Source organism: Colius striatus, chromosome 1, assembly GCF_028858725.1.
Source record: "Colius striatus isolate bColStr4 chromosome 1, bColStr4.1.hap1, whole genome shotgun sequence".
Taxonomy (NCBI): domain Eukaryota; kingdom Metazoa; phylum Chordata; class Aves; order Coliiformes; family Coliidae; genus Colius; species Colius striatus.
Genome location: NC_084759.1, coordinates 132,145,195 through 132,165,580, shown reverse-complemented (window position 1 = coordinate 132,165,580; position 20,386 = coordinate 132,145,195). Strand labels below are relative to the sequence as shown.

Here is a 20,386-nt window from a genome sequence, read left to right as displayed (position 1 = left end):
TGTAATAAAACATGTTGTTGCATGGCCTTGCTGAAGCTTCTACCTACATTTAAAGCAGCCATCAAACTCAACAATTTCACTGACTTAAAAAGTCAAATAGAAGAAATGGCCATTAAAGTGGAATATTTCATCAAACTCCACTCCATGTAAAGTGAGTTCACAGCTTGACCCATTATTTCTTAGCATGACAGACTTTGGATACTAAAGAATATGTCAATTGCAATCCTTAAGAGTCAGATTACAAAAGAGCTTTCATTATAACCTACTACGCTCAGCTTCGCAAAAATCTCCTTAAAGAATAAAAATTTCCCATTTTTGGACTCTATCCTTGATGACATTGATGGGAAAAAAACTCACCAACTTAAAAGTGATGTTATTTTGTAGTTAAAGGAAATATTCAGGAAAATCAGCTCATTAAGAAAGGCTAAGATACAATATTGTGTGTGGATACTCCTTATCCCTTACAATATCTATCCCATTTGTGAAATGTACCAGGAAATTTTACTTTGTTTCAGTCTCATGAATTTTTTTCCCCTAAATGGTGCCTGAGCTGCAAAATACTTCTAATGGCACAACATTAAGACACAAATGACTGTAATTCATAGGCTCTATATTTATTATTTTTTAATATTTTCAATATATATTGCACATATCATATCCTTCAAAACCTTGCCAAACACCTCTCCTCCATCAACTAGTTACACATAAATTAACACCTAGATTATCAGGTTATCCTTACTATAGAGTCCTATTACTGTGCCTATAAAGAATACAAGCAATTAAAAAAAGAGTGTAGTTTGGAACAATTATTGATCATACATAAATAAACAGCTCAAAGTCTCAAGTTGTTAACAGTATCCATAGTGCATGGTCTGGTTACAGTAAAGTCCTATTGCCACAGAAAATAATGAAGAAAACAAGGTGCTGACCAAAACTAGACACCACTTAAATTTGCATAAAAACACAGGGAGGGCAAAAATAATTAGAATCCGGACAAAAACCTCAACAAACACACAACTCTCCAAATAACTTGCCAAACACGGTGAAATTTTACATTCTTAAGAAACGAGGAGACACAATTATATTAACATATATAAGTAAATAAGACTCTGCTCTGGCAGAGGGGTTGGACTAGATGATCTTTCGAGGTCCCTTCCAACCCTTAAGATTCTGTGATTCCCTGAAGCTACAGTGCACTCTAGTGTCTACTTCAAAAATGTCTCCACTTGCTCCTTCCAGAAGTCCTGTAGAGTCCACAGTCCTCTCTATAGCGCCCAGATCACAAGAAAATCAATTTTTTCAACATTACTGCCTGCAGCTTCACTATTTTTTTTTCAGTTCAGTTCTTTTTCCTCACCAGTGCAGATGCTCAGGTAAGATCTATTCTAGCTGCTTTTTTGCTAAGTGATGTGAGAAGAATTTCGGGTACTGTGCAGCTACGTAAATCCCAATGATAATACTGTCAATTTAACAAGATTAATGTAAACTAACATTAACAAAATGCTGAATACAATTCTGAGTCACACAGGATGCATCCCATCAAACCGGGAGAGCAAAATCTGCAACCATCCTGTCTAAAACAGCAGTGCTCATTTTTGCATCACCCTGTATCCATGAGGTATTGTCAGACCTTCAGGCAGCCCCACTTCATAACCCATCCCTGCACAGAGAGCTTGGCTAAAGGAAAAGCAGAAACAATTACCTCCAACTGCACACTCAAAAGGAAAAGAAAGAGTAGCTGCTTAGGATCTTACAAGAGAAGAGTTAACGGAATAAATACTGATGACATGACAAAAAGAAACTACAGGCTGAGCATTAGCTATAAATGGGGAAAGAAAATTACTTATCCAGATGCTGAAGCAAGCCTTTTACATAGTAACTTTAAGAAACAGAGGTTTCCTCCATTGGTAGAGAATTCTGGATACCAGAAAAGTCATTCACCTCCAGGCTAGAGATGAGACTCATTCCCAGGTTCTAGAGTATAGACAAGGCCTGTGTAGTCATCACATCAGTACACTGAAGTGTCAGGGGTGGAGGCTTTGTCCACCTTTACCGTGCTAAGCTAATGTTCAAGCTACAGACCCACTTCCTAGTTAAATAACATCCCGAGGCTGAGACTCCTTCTGACTCAAGATAAGCACAGTCTCCAAAGTCTTTTACTTCAATCCTGTAAGGAAGAATGAAAGACATGATTACTTTGACACTCAGATTCAAATAATGCAATAGAGCAAAAGGAACTATATAGATCACATGTTCTCTTTGTACCAAGCCTGATTTACCACAGGCAAGGCATCACAGGAGGATGCTAGCTTGTGCTTTCAAGAGAACATCACAAAGATTGTCTTTTTCTTAATGGAACCTACTCCCCCCCCCCCCCCCCCCAGTTATGAAATCTAGGACTTGCAGTACTCTTACAGCTTGTCTAGTAGTTGCTTAATGTGAAGTATATCCTTAAAGCGGAGACTGCAATTGAGGCTTGTCCTTCTCAGGGATGCTATGCTATCAAGATTGACTCTTCCTTTGACTTCTACATCCTTCTACACAGCTAAAATGTTCCAGCAGAAGCTGTGAAACAAATGCCTTTCTCATTTCCCTCTTCCTCAGAACTGAACACAGTGCTGTGGTTAAGGGGGTGGCGGAAAACAGGAAGCGAACCTCAAGTTTCCACACCGTAGGTGTCCCTATGTAAGATGGAAGAGTCTCCTTCACCAGCTCTGTTTTCAAACAAGGTGTTACATTGTTCTGTGAATATGTCAACCAGGCTAGTACAGTCTCAGAAAACACCAAGGGATGAATCTCCAGCTGTGTTAACAGGATCCTAACAGCAACTGAGCTTAGACATCACAATGTTTGCTCATCTACAGCTGTGAGGGGCAGCCTGAGACAAGCATAAAGGCAGAAGTATAAGAATGTGAAGAACTGCACTGAAAATGAAAGCACCAGTGGATGACTGTATTGAAGGCAGAGGATAAGCAAGAGTGAGAAGGGCATCAATTTTCAACTTGAGATGCCTCTGTGTTGCTCATATTTCACATTAAATGAGTTAAGGTCTTTATCTGGATTAAATCCTCAAGTCTTGGGGATGAATTGAATACAGCCACATACCACTAGTCATGTCACAAACAAGAGTTTTAAAATTTTCCACTTTGTAATTTCATTTCAGACTTGTAAGATCTCAATGCGTATTGCTATCACTGGTAATTCTACCAACTCCTGCCAGCAGATGTCCCAGGACAAGAAGTAGCAGTGTCCGAGAAGCTGGGACAGCCATTGCTGGGAGGAACAAACCGCTCCACACCTAACACCAGTGGGACAGAACACAGGGCCACCATCATGGAGCAGTTCACGCAACATATATTCACAATTTCACTTTTCCCTCCAGTGGTCTTTTTTTGTCGGCATATTCTATAAGAAGTATGAAAACATCTCTTAGAAGGCGCTCAATGTCTTTGCAATAAACCTCTTCCAGGTTTGCCCTTCTGCAAAATATATTCATAGAATCATAGAATCATAGAATGGTAGGGGCTGGAAGGGACCTTTAGAGGTGATCTAGTACAACCACCCTGACAAAGCTGGTCTATCTAGATCAGGTCACACAGGAACTTGTCCAGGTGGATTTTGAAGATCTCCAGTGAAGGAGACTCCGCATCCTCCCTGGGCAGCCTGTGCCAGGGCTCCCTCACCCTAACAGTATAATAGTTTTTCCTTATGTTTAAATGGAACTTTTTGTGTTCCAGCTTCATCCCATTACCCCTTGCCCTGTCACTAGATACAATAAAAAAAAGTGATGCCCCAACCTCCTGGCATCCACCATTTGGATATTTGTAAATATTAAAGAGATCAGATTCTATAAAGAGGCTTTGTGTTAGTGTTATCTTTCATTCCTCCTCCTGTTGCTTTGGTATCATAGTGGTCTTTTGCTTTAACTTTCACTTTGCTATGCTGTCTCTTACCATGAGCTCCCATCTCATGTTGCTTCTGAATCTGGAATTACGAACTTGTCTTCTAACTGTCATTTGTCACAGTTTTAAACATTGTTATGTGAAATCTCTATTGTATTTCATGCTCTCTCCACAGTCATTCCTTCAACATTAGATTTTTTTTCAAGTCACTGTCTATAGCTGTATTAGTCATCCTTTCTTACTCCCCTATATTTGAATATAACCAGCAAAATGCCTTAATACCAACTTACAGTTCATTGTCTAATGCTTTTCCATTTACCCAAAAGAACTCTTCATTTCTTTTATAGAGTCCAATCCATGGGTCTTGCTTTGCTATCTTCACCATAAAACTCTGCAGGAATGAAGTCATATGAGAAAATAAGTTTTGTAAGTTCAGTGCTGTTATCAAAATACAAAGTCTTTGATACAAGGCTAGAAATTAAAACAATGATGTTGCCCTTCTCCCACAAGGAAAGGTATTAGAAATTAAACCTACAGACTACTGCTGTGTCTGGACCTTGTGCGATGCACTTAACTGAAAGTGAACTTACAATTTGATCAGAAATCAAATGGATTAATTTTGAGATGGGATCCTGGCAGCACTCAAATATTGTAGTGATAGAAATGCCAACTTTGAGAATGCAAACATGCTACTGAATATTAAGAACTGCTATGGAACTGCAAATGCACCATTTCATTGTCTATCCACAATGACAAGAAAGTCTTCAAAGAATTAGGAACACCTTAGCAGCTAATGCATTTCTCCACTGCTGATATGTCTTCATCATCCTGAATTCTTATTATCAGCTAGCAAGGATTTGTGGAGAACATTTTGGTTAAGGAAGATCCTTGCCCAAGTGTGTGCAAAAGAATTGACATCTGCACTCAGTATGCCCATTATACTGGTGTAGAACACATGAGTTGACCTAGAAAGATACTGTTTTAAAATATCAAAGTCTGCTATCAAGGTCTGTAACAGATAAAGAATCACAGAATCTCAAGGGTTGGAAGAGAGCTCAAAATATCATGTAGTCCAACCCCCCTGCCAGAGCAGGCCAGCTAGAGTAGGTCACACAGGAATATTCTCCTATGTTTTTGTGCTACGTAGAATCTTTTCCAATATTGTAGTACAATACAGAAAAAGATGCTCCAAGCTGTGTTTAGGGTAACTGTCTCCTAACTCCAAAGGTCAAGACTAACATAACTTCCAACTTGGTTGCCATTAACCTCTTGCTAAAAGGGAATAGTTGTCTAATTAGAGATGAATGAGATGTAATAGCATTTATCCTGATAGTTGCCTTCTACAGGAGTATTTAGAGCTGTGAGTTTAATTCAGATAAGCCTTGAGCATTTTCTGAAACATCAGCTGCTAAAACTGATGTTTGCTGTTTGCAAGAAGAGGCATGCAGCTTTCTGCAAACTGTGACTTGTCATGGTCTTTGCATCAGCTTTCAAATCGTTCAGCTTAAGAAGTAGGAAGAACACACCGGTTCATTGTGCAGTTCCCCAACAGTGAGATGGGGTAAAACCAGGACCCCCTTTTGTTCCCTTACCAATTCCTGCTGATTTTCAATTATCAGGAGGGAAGCATTGTGCAAAGAGCAGAGGCTCTGACTGGAGTTCCAGTTAGCTTCACTCTCTGAGAGGTAGTAGCACTTCCCCTGGAAATACAGCCATCCTGACGGGCAGAGTTCCAGAAAAGGACAGACAGGAAAATCTTTGGCTGAAGAATGGTTTACTGCAAAAAGATAAAACCCAATCTACCTATTTCTTCGAACCAAAAAAAGGCTTATAAAGCTTTTTAGCTTGCTTCCTGACTACATCATCTAACAACACTGAAGTCTGACCACAGCGTTGTGACTTTTGCCCAGCAGAAATATTTATTGTAAGCTAATTATATACTGTGGCTCTTGTACCGTTATGGTTGCTGACACACTTTTAAAGTGATGAACAGGAGAAGGTTGGTGAAAACAGCTGAGAAGGTAACAAAGATGTATCCTCCAAGGACTCCTCTACAACTAAAATATTTCTGACAACAATAGTTTTTGCATGTGTTGCTTCCTTGCAACTGAATTAATAGTTTACAATAGTGCACTTTTCAAAGGATTACAGATCATTTGCAAAGAACAATCTTCCATTTGTTATTTATTTTCTTGAACTTGGACAGTGAGGTTATAAACCTGAATACCAGAAATACATTAAGACTAAACTGAGTACTGCCTAATGCTACTGCAACTAGTGGAGTCATTTCTTCAGCACTTGACCATTATTTTAAACAGTATGTCATGAGACATCTATTTAACTTTGAGATAAAGTAAGTCTTGAATAAACCTTTTGAGGTTTTGAGGGACTCTGCCAATCTAAAACTACAATAATTTCTAAGGCTAATTATATTTTATTTTTATACAGTTTCCACACTTACCAAACTGAATACACAAAATCAAAATGACAACAGCAGTAAGGACTCCAGCGACACCTCGCCATAACCAGATATTTGAGAACAGACCTGAAAACAAAATGTCAAGGATTTAAAAAAACAATTGCAACACAATACAGAGCTGACAGCCCACGAAGCTGTTCCAAAAAAAAAAGTCCCATGGAGAGTGGGCTGGGAACAGAGCTGAGGACTAGGAAGTGCTTGACATTTAGCTTCTCATCATGAAGCTACTTAGCTAACAAGAACTCTGAATAACTTGAATTTTAATTACATCACCCAGAACTTGACCTAATAGTGAGGTACTTCCCAACACTCCAAAGCGATTGAAAAAGAATGAACCGAGCATGGAACAAATGAAAGTGAAGACAGTAAGTTTTCTGATGCCAAACACAGCATGGATAAGAGAAAGAAGACAAGTCATCAGCTCCAGAACCCAAAACTTCTTGTGAGAGGCATCGAGCCCTATCTCCTAGCAACAGTTTTTCAGAGTCTTCTTTTCCTCCTATCTCCCTTCCAGGAGCCAGCAGTGAGCTGGGTGAGGAGGTGGGAAGGACACACCAACTCGCCACCGCCGTGTCTTGTGTCCTATTTCGCAGTCGGTGCCAGGGGACGAGCTCCTGAAAGGCAGCGAAGGGAAGGTCCCCTCTCACCAGCAGTCACTCTGCTGCCATCATAGAGGTCTGCCCTGGCAACCTCCCATCTCTGTGAAGAGCCACAGCTGGGGTTATCCAGCCTCAATGCACTAGGCGAGCAAGCCCCACGGAGTGCTGGCACGGGGCTGATGCCCAGACGGCCCCACACATGCCGCAGCCCACAGGACAACTCCTGGCATTTCTCGGGTGGGTCTCGCAGCCGGGAGCCAGGCGCTGTCCGCCTCCCCGCCAGCCCCAGCGCACCGCACCGTCCCGACGTGCGCCGGACAGGGGTTTTTCCATCGGCCTGCGGCTCCCGGAACGCCGCACGGCAGCTGCAGAGCACCCGCCGCGCCCAGCCCCTCAGCCCTGCTGCCAGGCCGGACGGAGCGGGCGGTGTCCATGATCCGGGGCCAGCGGTTGCGAGGCCCTTAGGCCCGCCCTCTGCCCCTCTCCACGGCGGAGTATCTCGGCTCCCCGCCCGGCTGCAGCCGCGGCAGCCCCTGCTACGTCACCCCCGGCCCCTCGCCCTCTGCCCCTTCACCTGTCTGGAAGCCTGCACCCCGATCCGGGGAGCCGCTCCGCTGTTCGCCGCCGCCCCCCCGGGGCCCCATGAGTGCGCAGCGGCTGCCCGGCCGGTGGGGACCGAGATCACGGGGCCGGAACTGTCGGATCGGCCGGCCCCGGTGATGGGGGACGGCGAGGGGGGCGGCCGGGAGCAGCTTCCCGGAGCCTCGGAGGCGGGCGGGCTTGGGGAGCGTGCCGATGCACGGTTCTGTAGTCGCCGTGTCTCGGCTCAGTGCCACAGTCCGGTGACAGAAAATGGGAATGGGAAATGGTTTAAGAAGAACTTGGCTCCCACCAGATCTTGTTGCACTTTTCTGACATCAACAGATTTCGGGACTTGGAGGGAACTAACCTAAAGGCAGAAGGAAGAGCTTTAGGAAGAACTTTTTCACTGAGAGGGTTATTAAACATTGGAACGGGCTGTCCAGGAAGGTGATGGAGTCACCATTCCTGTAGATATTTAAAAGACACATAGATGTGATGCTGAGGGACATGAGTTAGTGTAGTGATGGGCCCAGCAGTGTGAGGTTAGTGGTTGGACTCAATGATCTTAAAGGTCTTTTCTAACCGTAATGATCCTATGATTCTGAGGTTCTTGCTGCTGTTGCATTTAAAGGATGGCTGCTTAAAACTTCGTTGCTTTTGAAAACCTGGCCAGCAATTTGCCTCACCCAGGAGAGCATGAAGCCTAATGATTCTGACTTGCCTGCAGTGGTGATGAAAGTGTAGGCAGAAGCTGTAGACAGGGCCCTACATATCTCGAGAGTTGGCACACAGGACAGACATTTCATCTGGTGTGTTATGTACAAGAATTGGTTTACTTACAACAGATATTGGCTCTGTTGCATGTTGAATTAGCCAGAGGAACACGTCTCTCTTCAAGTCAACTTGTGGGCTATGTGCAAGGCTGACAAGGAATTCGGTGGCGGTTTATCCAAAACAAGCATCCGTCTGTACCTGAGTGAGAAAACCTTAAACAGAAAAACCATGAGGATGGAGGATTACACTTTATGCTTTCACTGCAACCTCCACTGCTGAAAATTGTTTTCAGGTGTTTATATTTACACGAAATAAAGAGCCATATAACTTACACTTCCATAAATGTAAATCAGCTTGCATTTGATTTTAGCGTTTGTCTGCAGCAGATGACCATTTAAGCAATGGACTGGGAGAGATGGGCAGGCCAGCATGCCTGGGATGACACTTGAGAAGAAAGAGAAAGGCAAAAGGATGAAGAAGAATCCAAAAGATAGGTGCAAACAAGGCTTAAAGCACAGTGACTTCAAGGAAGTTAGGGAACTGAAGATTCCTAGAGAGGGAGAATGGGAGAGGGAAGAGACAATGTCCAGAAAGCACAAGCTGTAGGTACTTCAAGCAGTTCAAGCTGAATCCAGAGGGGTAGTGAAGGAGTGTGAGGTGTGGAATTAGGGCAGCAGGGAACTTCAGTACCTGTTTCATATAGAGTAGATTTTGCATACATGGAGATAATGAGTTAAGAGTATATGCACAGCTATTATTCTAAGAACGGGTTACTCAGCATTAATTCACTCAGAGAAATGGCTCACTCTCTTGTCATTCATTCCTGCCTGTTATTGAGGTTGAAAACAACTTGTTGTGGCTTATAACCACAGAGCATTCGCGGGTACTCGTCACCCTTACTCACCCACTGATAGAGAAGGTATTTTTGACAGTTGCAGGCAGCTCTCCAGGCTGAAAAAAAAAAAAAAAACCCTGAGAACCTGCAACTTACTCAGTTGTGAGTCATCTGATGCTCCAAAACTACTATAGTTATTAACCCCACAACACTCGACCTTTAGTTTCCCTGGTCAGTTTGGCTAAGAGTAAGCAGCCCACAGCTGTTAAGAAGGAGGTGTAATTTGGTCGTTCCCCACCGCCTCAGCTTAATGCATTGGTGAGGGAGAGCTGCTGCTGAGCTATCAGTAGACTAATTGAGCATTTGCACAGAGTGTACAGACTGATCTTGGAAGCAGCGAGTTGGTCCTCATACATGAGCAGAATGCAGTATGCAAACTGAGTGTAAGAAAGCCTCTTGTCAGACTCATGCTCAGCTCCTGGCTCTTCTTTCTTTTGCCTTACCAGCTGTATGTAAATGGGCCTTGGTGAAGGTGAGCCTGAAAATTCCTCTGTACAGGTAACTCCTACAGACATTACTGGAGGCAGGTGGGATGCTGTTCAGAAAAGGAGGAGTGTAATATATTTATTTTTTAAGCATGCATATTCGGTTTCATGGAATGTTCCCACACTTTATAAAATGAAAATTGAAAAAGAAGACAGGAATTTCTTAAAAGCAAAAATACCCTCCAAATTGACTCACTGGAAAATGACTTAAAAATATTGCCAGGATGTAGGGAGAAATGCCAACATTCTTAGTAAAAAGCATGGCATGTTGTACAAGAAATTGTTTTATCTGAAAAGTAATTGGCCCCTGCAATATGAGGAGCCTCACAAGACTGACTCAAAAAATTACAGTTGGATTCTGTGACACCACCTCCTGCTTGATGCTATGACAAATAGTCTTTGATTACCTTTTTTTACATTCTACCTCTCACTTTTCTGAAGAATTGAATCGAAGTTATGCAAGGAGAAATGACTGCATGTCACAAATTTAGAGGCAGAATGTACCTGTAGCAAGTGTCTGCACTGTGGTCACAGTATCCTACTGCCACAAAACAGCTCTCACACTAGTAGCAATCTTGCTGTGACTGCACAGACTAGGGTAGACTAATTTACCCTCTCTTGGTGACTTGGTCAGTTCATGTCTACCTCGCTCCCAAGCCAAGGGAAGAACTGTTAGTGAGACAGAAATCTTTATTCAGTCCTTGAGGTATTTGTACCCTAAACAAGACATTGACTTCTGATATTTTGAGTTGCTTTGGAAACTCTTGTAAAGTCTACATATATCATACAATCCTTAGTTTCTTAAGGTCCCACTGAACTGGGCCAATCCATTTCTTAGAAAAAGAGCTGAATTAATGTTGTGTTCTTTTTACATTTTTTTTTAAGCTAGTAAGACCTCACTGATCCATTGATAAGTACTTCTCATGCAGCAGGACTTGTGGATTGTTTGTAATGTTTCTATATTACTCCCCCAAAGCCTCCTGGTCTCCATATGCCTCTGTACCGTAGGAATCCTGCCAGCAGGTAAGAAGGAGGAAGGTACTGAAAGATTTGCTTTTGGCTTAGTATTCCTTAAGTTTGTTTCTCATTAGTCTTGTGTTCAGTGGAACAAAAATACATTTCTTTCTTAAGAGTTATTTTACTATTCTGGTGCCTGTTACTTTTTGAGATGGTAAGTTTTCAGGATGATATCGAGAGGTTCCTGTCATTCCCAAAGTGAAATCATTACGACTGCAAAGACAAAAGCCCTTGCTTACCTTTAAGTTGCAAACATTTCTGTGGTTTAACATGAAACTAGTCATATAAGTAAAAATATATTAGACAATAAAATGAAAGAAAAAGATGATGAATGTAGCAGAAGTAACATTGGGTGGCTTATTGGGACATCACATGTGCTTAGTAGTTTTGAACATTAAAAAGTTAGTCTCTTTTAGAAGGTACTTAACAGAGGTATTAGTAGATTGTATTTACGGGAGAAGATATGTTAGTATATGAGAAGTATTTTATGAAGTGCTGGGTTGAAAGTGCTGCATATATTAGACAACTAGCTCTTTTACATCAAAAAAGCTCAGTCATTCTGCTGCAGAAGTTTTGCAAAACATTATTTTGTAATATTTTTGAACAGGAGCCACAAGAGAAAGGAATTCAGCTACATTATCAGCCATTTGTATTTTTGGTGAAGCTAGTGTTCATATCACTTGTGTCTTGCTATTATGTAGTAGAAGACTCATCTTCAAGGACTGACAGTCTTAACACTGAAAATGACCAGGAGAGAAAGAAATAATCAGGGAGGGTTGGAGAATGGAAGAGAGAGCAGTGTTATAATGACATGAAAACAATTTACTCTAGTAAGCTGAATAAAACAGATAAAAGTATAAAAATAAGCATGAAAGGGAGATTAGGGTGGAAACCTCAGAGGACTGGCTTTATCTACAGAAACTGATGATCTGGTCATCAATAACAATTCGTAGCTGTACTTCCTGTAAATGTTATCTTCCAGAAAAGTGAAGCATTTCTTTTTAGGTAATATGTGGTTCACCATAGAACAAATATCATGTTTAAGACTTTGAAAAGTCACTCACCATTTGAAGCCTTTGCTGCCACAAATGAGAAACATTTCAAAAAAAGTCAATTGTAGATTTTGCCAGTTGAATTTGATATCATCGTGTCCCCTCTGTGGGTGGCAGGCATCAAAGCTTGTCCTCAAAATGTCTGTAGGCTACGCGTCTGTACCAGGAAGCTCTTAGAGGCCAGAACTGAAATGAGACCATGAAATGCATCATCAGCCAGAGGCCTCCATTGCTTCTACTGATAGGTCCGTTCTCGACCAAAGAGAAGATTACCTGTGATTTTTGAAATGATGAGTCATCCAGACATGGGTTTGACAGAGCTATTTGACTCAGTTTCCTGTTCAGCATCCTTTGCAGTTGTCTCATGAGTGCAGCCACCTTCCATCAAAGATGTGAATAACATTCAGACTGCTCAAAAAACTTTCCTAATCTGTATCGGTTTAATGGTTTTTCTTCCCAGCATTGCCTGCTGTAGGGCTGAAGGTACTGTAGCAAGAAGTATTGTCTTTCCTGGTGGACCAAAGCAAGGGAAGGATGTTATATAAGTGCAGTAAGAGTATGGGGTAGTGGATCTGCAGAGAGATCAGACCATCTCATGGTATGCAAGCATGTGCTATAACAATACATCATTGATGTAGGAGAGCATTTGTCCTGATTTCAGCTGGGATAGAGTTAATTTTTTTCCTAGTAGCTGGTACAGGGCTATATTTTGTATTTGTGCTAAAAACAGCATTGACAACACAGGGATTTGGTTATTGCCAAGCGGTGCATGCTCAGCATCAAGGACTTTTCTGCTTGTCCCCCTGCCCTGCCAGCAAGTGGGCTGGTGATGCACAAGGAGCTGAGAGGGAGCATAGCCAGGACAGCTGACCACAACACACCAAAGGGACATCTCATACTATAGAATATCATACCTAGTATATAAACTGGGGGGAATTGGTGGTGTGGGGCTTCTGTCAGCAGGGGAGTATTTGCCTTGTGCATCACTTGTTTATTTTCTTGGGTTTCTTTTATCTCTTTTTGTTGTTGTTGTATTCCTTTTCATTACAATTAACACCATTATTGTTATTACATTATTACATTATTGTTATTAACATCATTATTGTTATTATTATATTTTATTTCATTTTGGTTAGTGAACTGTTCTTATGTCAACCCATAAGTTTTACTTTTTTTCACTCTGTGCTGGCTGCTTTTTCGAAGACCTGTGTAGCTTTGAGAATTTTCCTCTTTGCTAACACCTTAACCATTCCAGTGCAGCATTCTGCACCAAACTGGATGTTATCAGTTTTAAAAGCCTCCTTGATGCAGCAGAAAGCTCTTCCAGAAGATGTAGAGACGTGGGGCTTGCCCTGCTAGCTGCTACATGAAGCATTTGAGTGCCAGCATGAAGGAATTTGCTGACCCTTCCCATCCCAAATGAGCAGAACCATGCATAAAGAAGCATGCATAACTAAATACACAAAGAAGAAGAGTGTGGCCAGCAGGTCAAGGGAGGTTCTTCTCCCCCTCTGCTCTGCCCTGGTGAGACCTCATCTGGAGTCCTGTGTCCAGTTCTGGGCTCCTCAGCTCAAGAGGGACAGAGAACTTCTGGAGACAGTCCAGTGCAGGGCCATCAAGATGATGAGGGGACTGGAATATCTTTCATATGAGGAAAGGCTGTGGGAACTGGGACTGTTTAGTCTAGAAGAGAGGAGACTGAGAGGAGATCTTATTAACATTTACAAATATCTAAGTGGTGGGCTTTTTTTCTGTTGTATCTAGTGATAGGACAAGGAGTAATGAAAGAAGCTGGAACACAAAAAGTTCCATTTAAATATAAGAAAAAAATATTTTACTGTGAGGATGATGGAGCACTTGACACAGGCTGCCCAGAGAGGTTGTGCAGTCTCCTTCCTTGGAGGTCTTCAAGACCCATCTGGACATGTTCCTATGCGACCTGATCTAGGTGAACCTGCTTCTGCAGAGGGATTGGACTAGATGATCTCTAAAGGTCCCTTCCAACCCCTACCATTCTATGATTCCATGATTCTAAAGGTGCAAAGACTGTCACTGTTGACAGTAAAGCCAATACTGCACTGTTTATAATGCATTTTTAAATGCGGTGCCTGTGCCTTTTACCTTGGCAAACCCTGAATTATGCTGCTGCAATTTTGTGGGTCATTTCTATATTCTGAGGCATTCTGATATAGTGTTTCTTAATGAGGATTGAAATTCTGATGTATTTCCTGTAACAAACAACTGTGGAACTGCCACAAGTTCCAGGTAGCTGGAAAAATAACTGTTGCCCTTTTCCAGTTGTTTTGGTTCCCTGATTGGAATCAGACTGGAAAATAAGTAGTGCTTATGACACAGGAGAAGGACCATGGAGCTGAGGAAGATGAGAACTGTTCAAGCTTTTATAAGGAGCACTACCTAAAGCTGCAAGGTATGGTTTTGTAATATGTGTGAGTCAAAGCACCAAATCACTGTGACCAAAATGGTCTCTCCCCCTTTCTAGTTACCTGCATGTAATTCTCTCTCTTCCACCATGAAAAAGTTGCTGGGCTTGGTTCACCTTTTCCCTAATAGTCGGTATGTTTTGCTATGATATGTATTTATCTGAGGAGCAATTTAAAATATAGAATATACAGCTTTTTCAGTCCATGCTTGTGGTCTGGTCATGAGGACTCGCAGACTTACAAACATCGTATATAGCTGAAATCCCAGAGGAGGCTGAAGTGTAGAAACTGGTTTCAGTAGGTTTGTTATAGGGCTGATGGAGAGGATGAAAATACAGTAAACAACTGAAATTAGTTACACAAGTTTTCTGTCTAAACCTGGGCAATATGAATATTACCCACCATGTCCATGTTTTTCTGTAAACTAGTGTGTGCATAGCCCTGAAGCACTTCTTGTAGTATGCAGCAAAAGCTCTTGTTCCTTAACATGGCAGACACAGCAGTTTTTGCTGTTCTTTCTCTTTGAGTTGCAGGCATCTGAAAGAAAGGAATCTAGCTCAGATTTAACTGATTATCTGTGCTTCTTTTACTTAAGTAATTAATCTCACATCATTTTTTTACAGACCTTTAGAGTGAGGTTTTGCATTCTTACTCCTTTATACAGGATAGCCCTCTAACTAACCCATAGGCTTGAAGCGTGCACCATCATACTCCATTCCTTGTCTGCATTGCTTGTTCTGTGAGCTTCGGAAAAAAATCTTCTGACATTTGCTTCATGCTTCTAATCCACTCCTGTGCTTGCAGTAAATGCCATGGAGGTACAATGCTAAGGGCTGGTGTGTTTGCATGTGTGCAGTACACCTGAAATTACTCCTGACTTGTACCTGCACAGCTCTTGAAACATTAAGACAGGTGTTGATGATATCAAATGAAAGAATATAGCCACTTTTCTTTAAATTAAAACTCAGATGTTGTATTAAACTCCTCTTGTCAAAGATAATACAGAAATCCTAGAGTTTGTCCTTCAAATAATGCAGAAGAAAATGGTAAACTTTAGGTATTGTGTCATAAACCTGTTCCTATCTTGCTTTAATTTGCAGGAATGTTTTCTGATACTGTATGAAAACATTGGGAAGGCAGGCTTCCCTGCTCAAACCTGACAGATGTTCAAAAGTGTCTCCTTCTCCGGGATAAGAGGAATCAGAAATAGAAGGTAAACAGTGGATGAATAGGGAATAAGGAAGGATCCTGTATGATAGATAAAAAATATTGTCTCTGAGATGTAGGTAGAGTAGTGAGGGCAGAAACTATGGCAACAGTCAGACACTGTGAGTGCAGGGGAGAAGCATATATAACCTAAAAAAATCCCCAAAACCTTAGACCGAGGCTCTTCTCTTAGAAGCCACAGGAAGTAAAGTGTGAAGTGTGAGCAATCAGAAATGCAGGTACTGTGGTGTCTAAGGGGTCAGCCAAAAATTTGATCTTATGTTGGAGAAATGACAGCAAATCCTGGCCTCGTGGTTTGCAAGGATCCAAGGGAAGGGTGAACTAAGTGAAGTAAAAATGCAGAAGGCTCTGAGTTGCTGTGGGTCATTTCCTTGGCCTGTTGAATAGCTGTTTGCAGAGCCTGCAGGCTGCCTAGTGACTATTCATAGTTGTTATTCTGGGCAAAAAAATAGAGGAAGAAACAGTTTCTTCTGTGCATTACAGGATTTCACGGAACTGAAGGGCAAAATAGGAGAACTCCTCTGTCCTCCACAGGTTGTTCCTGTGTGACCAGAATGTTACTCTGAAGAGAGACAGAAGAGCAAGTACCTGGAGAAATGAGAGGCCATCCACTGTTTTAATTTTGTCCAGTTGTAGCAAAGGATTTGTGCCAGGTTCTGAAAATCTTTTTCTGAACTGGCCCGTCAAAGGGCAAACTGCTGCTTGTTAACATGTTAACGTATTTTAAAACTATTACTAGTTGTGTATTTTCTTGAGTTGTGAATATATGGAGACCTCCTTTTGTGTTGTTTGGTTCGTTTTTGGTGGGATTTTTTTGCCTGGGTTTGCATTTTAATCAGGGAAATCAAAATAAAAAGCTTCATCATCTAATAGGTGTATATTTTGATGTGTATGAGTCTTAGATGTGAGTTAGAGAATGTATCCTCTATAGTGCTCTAGCATAGCTTAGAAATTGGTAGAAATTTTAGGGCAATGTGATGCTACCTCCACAGCTCCTGCCCATCATTGAGAGCTATGCATCCATAAGTACTTTAATATAGTCACAGTGGCTTGTCACTCTTGACTGTCTGCTCTTAATTCAGAGCAGCTGTAACATGCACTGATCTATTTCTTCAGCATAAGAGAACTCAGTCTTGTAGGATTTCTGTGGCTTTCAGGGTTCTCTGGAATTTGCTCAATGCTGTCACTGATGCAGTTACTGATTAATTTAATTTTTCTCTTGCAGCAACAAATAAAGTCCTCAATTTTTTGTTTTTTCTTTTTCTTTTCCATTGAACCTATTCAAAGCAGTGTCAGATAGTGATGCACACATCATTGCGTTTCTGGTGTGACTTTTGGATGTTGCATCAACTGCAGCTTTGCAAAGTGTAACATCGGCCATCCTGTTGCTACTGTTTTGAACGTCCCAAGTGCTAGTTTGCTGGATGGGTGATTTTAATAGTGCTGGTTCAGTGATCAAGGTACTTGTGAGATTGCTGTTTGGAGGAACTTGAAATGTTTTTTTCCCTGTAAATTGTTTTCAGTACTAGGAAATCAGTGTCAGATTTTGGCAAGAGGATTGATTCTTTATTTGATGGCATTTTTCATTAATGGGGTACTAATACCTTTTGCAGTTTTCATTCCTCTAGTGCTGGAAAACAATCTGTTTCTTTTTATGTTGGCAATCTTGTGTTTCTTTCAAATATTTAAAAATGGGTTTTGTGACTTAGAGGTTGTTTTTTATAGATCACTTATGCACTGTGTAATAAACCCATTTGTCAAAACACAATTGAGTTTATTTTTCACTGTACTTTTCTTACTTGGCCACCAGGTAGTGAGTCAGGCTCTGTGTTACCCCAGGTCTCTGCATTTGGGAGGTTTAGGGGAAAGATGTGGTGTGTCTATCTGTGTGTGAGAATGTGAACCCATGCTCTCTGCATGGAATAATCTATTTGATAATGTGTAATGCTCACAAAAGATAATCTAGGAAGACCTGAGCTCTGATCTAAAGTGAAGAATTCTCTTCAATAGTAATTGGAATGAAATTAGCTTTTCTTGTCTGCAGTGATAGAGTCTGGAAGATTTTTCTACTCTCAAAGTCCTGTCCTTGGGCAAAAGACATTTGTCAATTTTGTGTAACGGCAGTTTACACTATCAAATTCTTTATGTTTGAAACATAGTAGTTAAGATTCAACAGAGGGCAGGAAAGACAGACAGAGTAGATTCCTGGCAACTACATTCTACAAAAGGTTTCTTTAAACTGTAAAGGGGTGAGATAATTACAGTAGATAGGGCTTAGTATGTCTTGCCTGTATACCCTCCATTTATTCAAAGATTTAATAGTAAGCCAGAAAGAAAACTACTTTAACATTTGACATTTTTTTTTTCTCACCATTTATGTATATTCAGTTGTTTTGGAAGCTTACTTGGTATTTCTGAACTTTGAGGTGTGTGTATATATACCAGTTAGCAGACCTCTCATTTTTTCTGAACATATACACAGGCAATCGTACTCAGACTTTAGCTCTTGAGTGGATATTTTTCTTTCTTTCATGTTGTTGACTCAGGCATCTAATTTTTAGGGAAGAGTTGATGTCCAGACACAGTATTTTGCTTTATAGCTCCTGGTGATTAGCAAAAACCATTTTACATCCCATTCTAATGCACCCAGTTCTTTTCAGGTCGTGTGTATGGTGCTGGATTAAACTGGAAGCCAAGGACCTGCTGCTTGGATACTTCAAGACTGACTTTTCTGCAATGTGCAAGGAAGCACAGTCCAGACCTACACAAGCCAGGACTGACCAGACAGGAGTATTTAAAGGATGCACTGTGAGAATATATTCCGTGCAGCATGAAAGCAATTTAGCCATGGAGGCTGTATTTGAGTTTACTCTTCCTCTCTACTGGGCAGTATAGCTGCATGTGCAGGAATATGACCTGTGAAACCAGATGAGTCTGACTTACATCGTGGTGTTCTGAATTAAACTTTTAAGTCCAGCTTTGTTTTTACATCTTGCTAAAGTGACAGATGGATTGCTTGCAGAAGCATTGAGCAGCCCCTGTGCATTGTTTTTGTTGTTGGTGGTGAAGTCCATACAGATCCTGGCATCTGTGCATCTGTTGTGAAGTGTCCTAGCCATAACGGCTCTAGTGTTGAAAAGAAGCAATAGGGAAGTACCGAGGGAATGAGAGGTAGAAGCAGAGATGAACCTTCACCAGATAGATTTTACAGAGTTTTGTGATAAGTACTAAATAAATATGGTAAGAAACAGGAAGTCGGGGCAGATACTGTAGGCTGGACATGAATGTATCAGTCAGCATACACTTGGTGGAAAAAATGTTATGAGTATCTCGGCAAGAATCACAACTATAAGATTTTAATTTTTGAGAGGAAACAGTGAAGGCGAGGTTCTTGAAATAATCTTTTTCAAATGTAAAAAGCTGAGAAGCTGTTGTGTAGAAGTAACTAAGCAACGAGGCAGTAGGCCACTAACAGCAAGTGCAGCAGAAAGTGGAACTGCACACAGAACAGAAAGAAAAAAATCAAAGCTACACAAAAAAATAAAGTGAGAAAAAAAGAGGGGTCAGGTGTGTGCATGTAAACATATACTTTTGTACCTTTATGCTGAAAGCTCTCTGAGTACAATTCTCTCTTCTTACATACCTATACTGCTTTCCTGCTCTGGATAGGGTATTGCCCTGATTTCCTTCAAAGGTTCATGCAAAGCCCACACCCTTCTGCTTGAAATAACCTTTTACATATATATATATTTATTATTATTATTTATATATATATAATGTATTTATTTATTTTGTTACAAGCACTCGTGGACTCTTGCAAGAGCTGTGTTTTGATCATCCAGATGCATGGTGCACCTTGCTTCCAACTTGAGCTACTGACTTGAACCTGTACCTACTGAGCCTATGTGGCTGTCACATAGAGCCAGATGACTCAAAGACTTACAGGGAGAGCAGGACAGGGAAAACAAATACCTGTGATTTGTGTCTGTTTGAGTGCAAAAGGAGAAATCAGAGATTCTTTTCCCTTACCTTCGTGTCTTTTGTCCCACTATTACAGCTTGTATTGAGACTTAGATGCAAGGTAGGTGAGCCAAAAAAGCAGGAAATGACATTTGAGAGAATGAACAGGAGCAGAACCCCACTGAGCAAATGAGAACTTGCAAGACACATCTATTGTTTTAAAACAAGTTCAAGCAAAGAGAACCAAACACATTTTTACTTAAAGAAAGGAATTTCAAGAAAGGTGTTTTGTGATCTCCAAGTATGGAGAGATGTGTAGGTAATGTGACAGAAGAGATTAGGGTATATATGTACCACATGATTTAAACTAATGCCAGTTTGTAGAAGGCTGTGAGAGATTCCAGTGCTCCTTCTTGCTGCCCTGCTGTCCTTCATGCAGTGTCAGTGATGCCCCACTCCTGAGGTGATGACCCACTCCCAGCGCCCAAAAACCATGATGGGATATGTAGGGAAAAAAGAATATGGCTGTTGCTTGAGGTCCTGGTCTCTCTGCTGATGCTGGAAGCTCTGGATAGTTTTGGTTTCAGATCCTCATATGAGCTCTGCAGAGGGGAATTCCTTTCTGCGGTGGAGGAGAAGGACAGGAAGGAGAGCCTGGCGTGCAATCAGCAAAGTGGGGAATGAAGAGGCTGGAGATGCTGGAGAATTCTCTGTGCCACTCATGCAATTCTCAGCAAGCTACTGTGTGACTTGTTCAGGTACTGGGCTTGCCAGCACTGGGTGAGATGAGAATATTTGGCAGTAAAAGGACACAGTTTGACACTCATTTCTTTTTGCTATCATAAGGCAAAGTTACATGAAATGTTGCATACTGGATCTTTGCAAATAGTATTTTTTAAGACTCATTAATAAGGCCTTGGATGATACAGGAAGAAATATAGAGCAGTGATATCTGAGCCTTATTACCTCATTC

The 20,386-nt window shown here is 41.2% G+C and overlaps 1 protein-coding gene across 1 annotated transcript; it reads right to left on the bottom strand.

Moving 5' to 3' along the window:
• Positions 1-593: 593 nt before the first annotated feature.
• Positions 594-7,686, bottom strand: LOC133626721 (C-type lectin domain family 2 member B-like). The gene is made up of 5 exons (XM_062007568.1): positions 7,555-7,686; positions 6,364-6,447; positions 5,495-5,679; positions 4,193-4,293; positions 594-2,167 (listed from the first exon to the last, which is right to left on the bottom strand). The coding sequence occupies exons 1-5, from the start codon at positions 7,622-7,624 to the stop codon at positions 2,050-2,052; spliced, it is 558 nt and encodes a 185-aa protein (XP_061863552.1). The 5' UTR covers positions 7,625-7,686; the 3' UTR covers positions 594-2,049.
• Between the last annotated feature and the right edge of the window lie 12,700 nt (positions 7,687-20,386).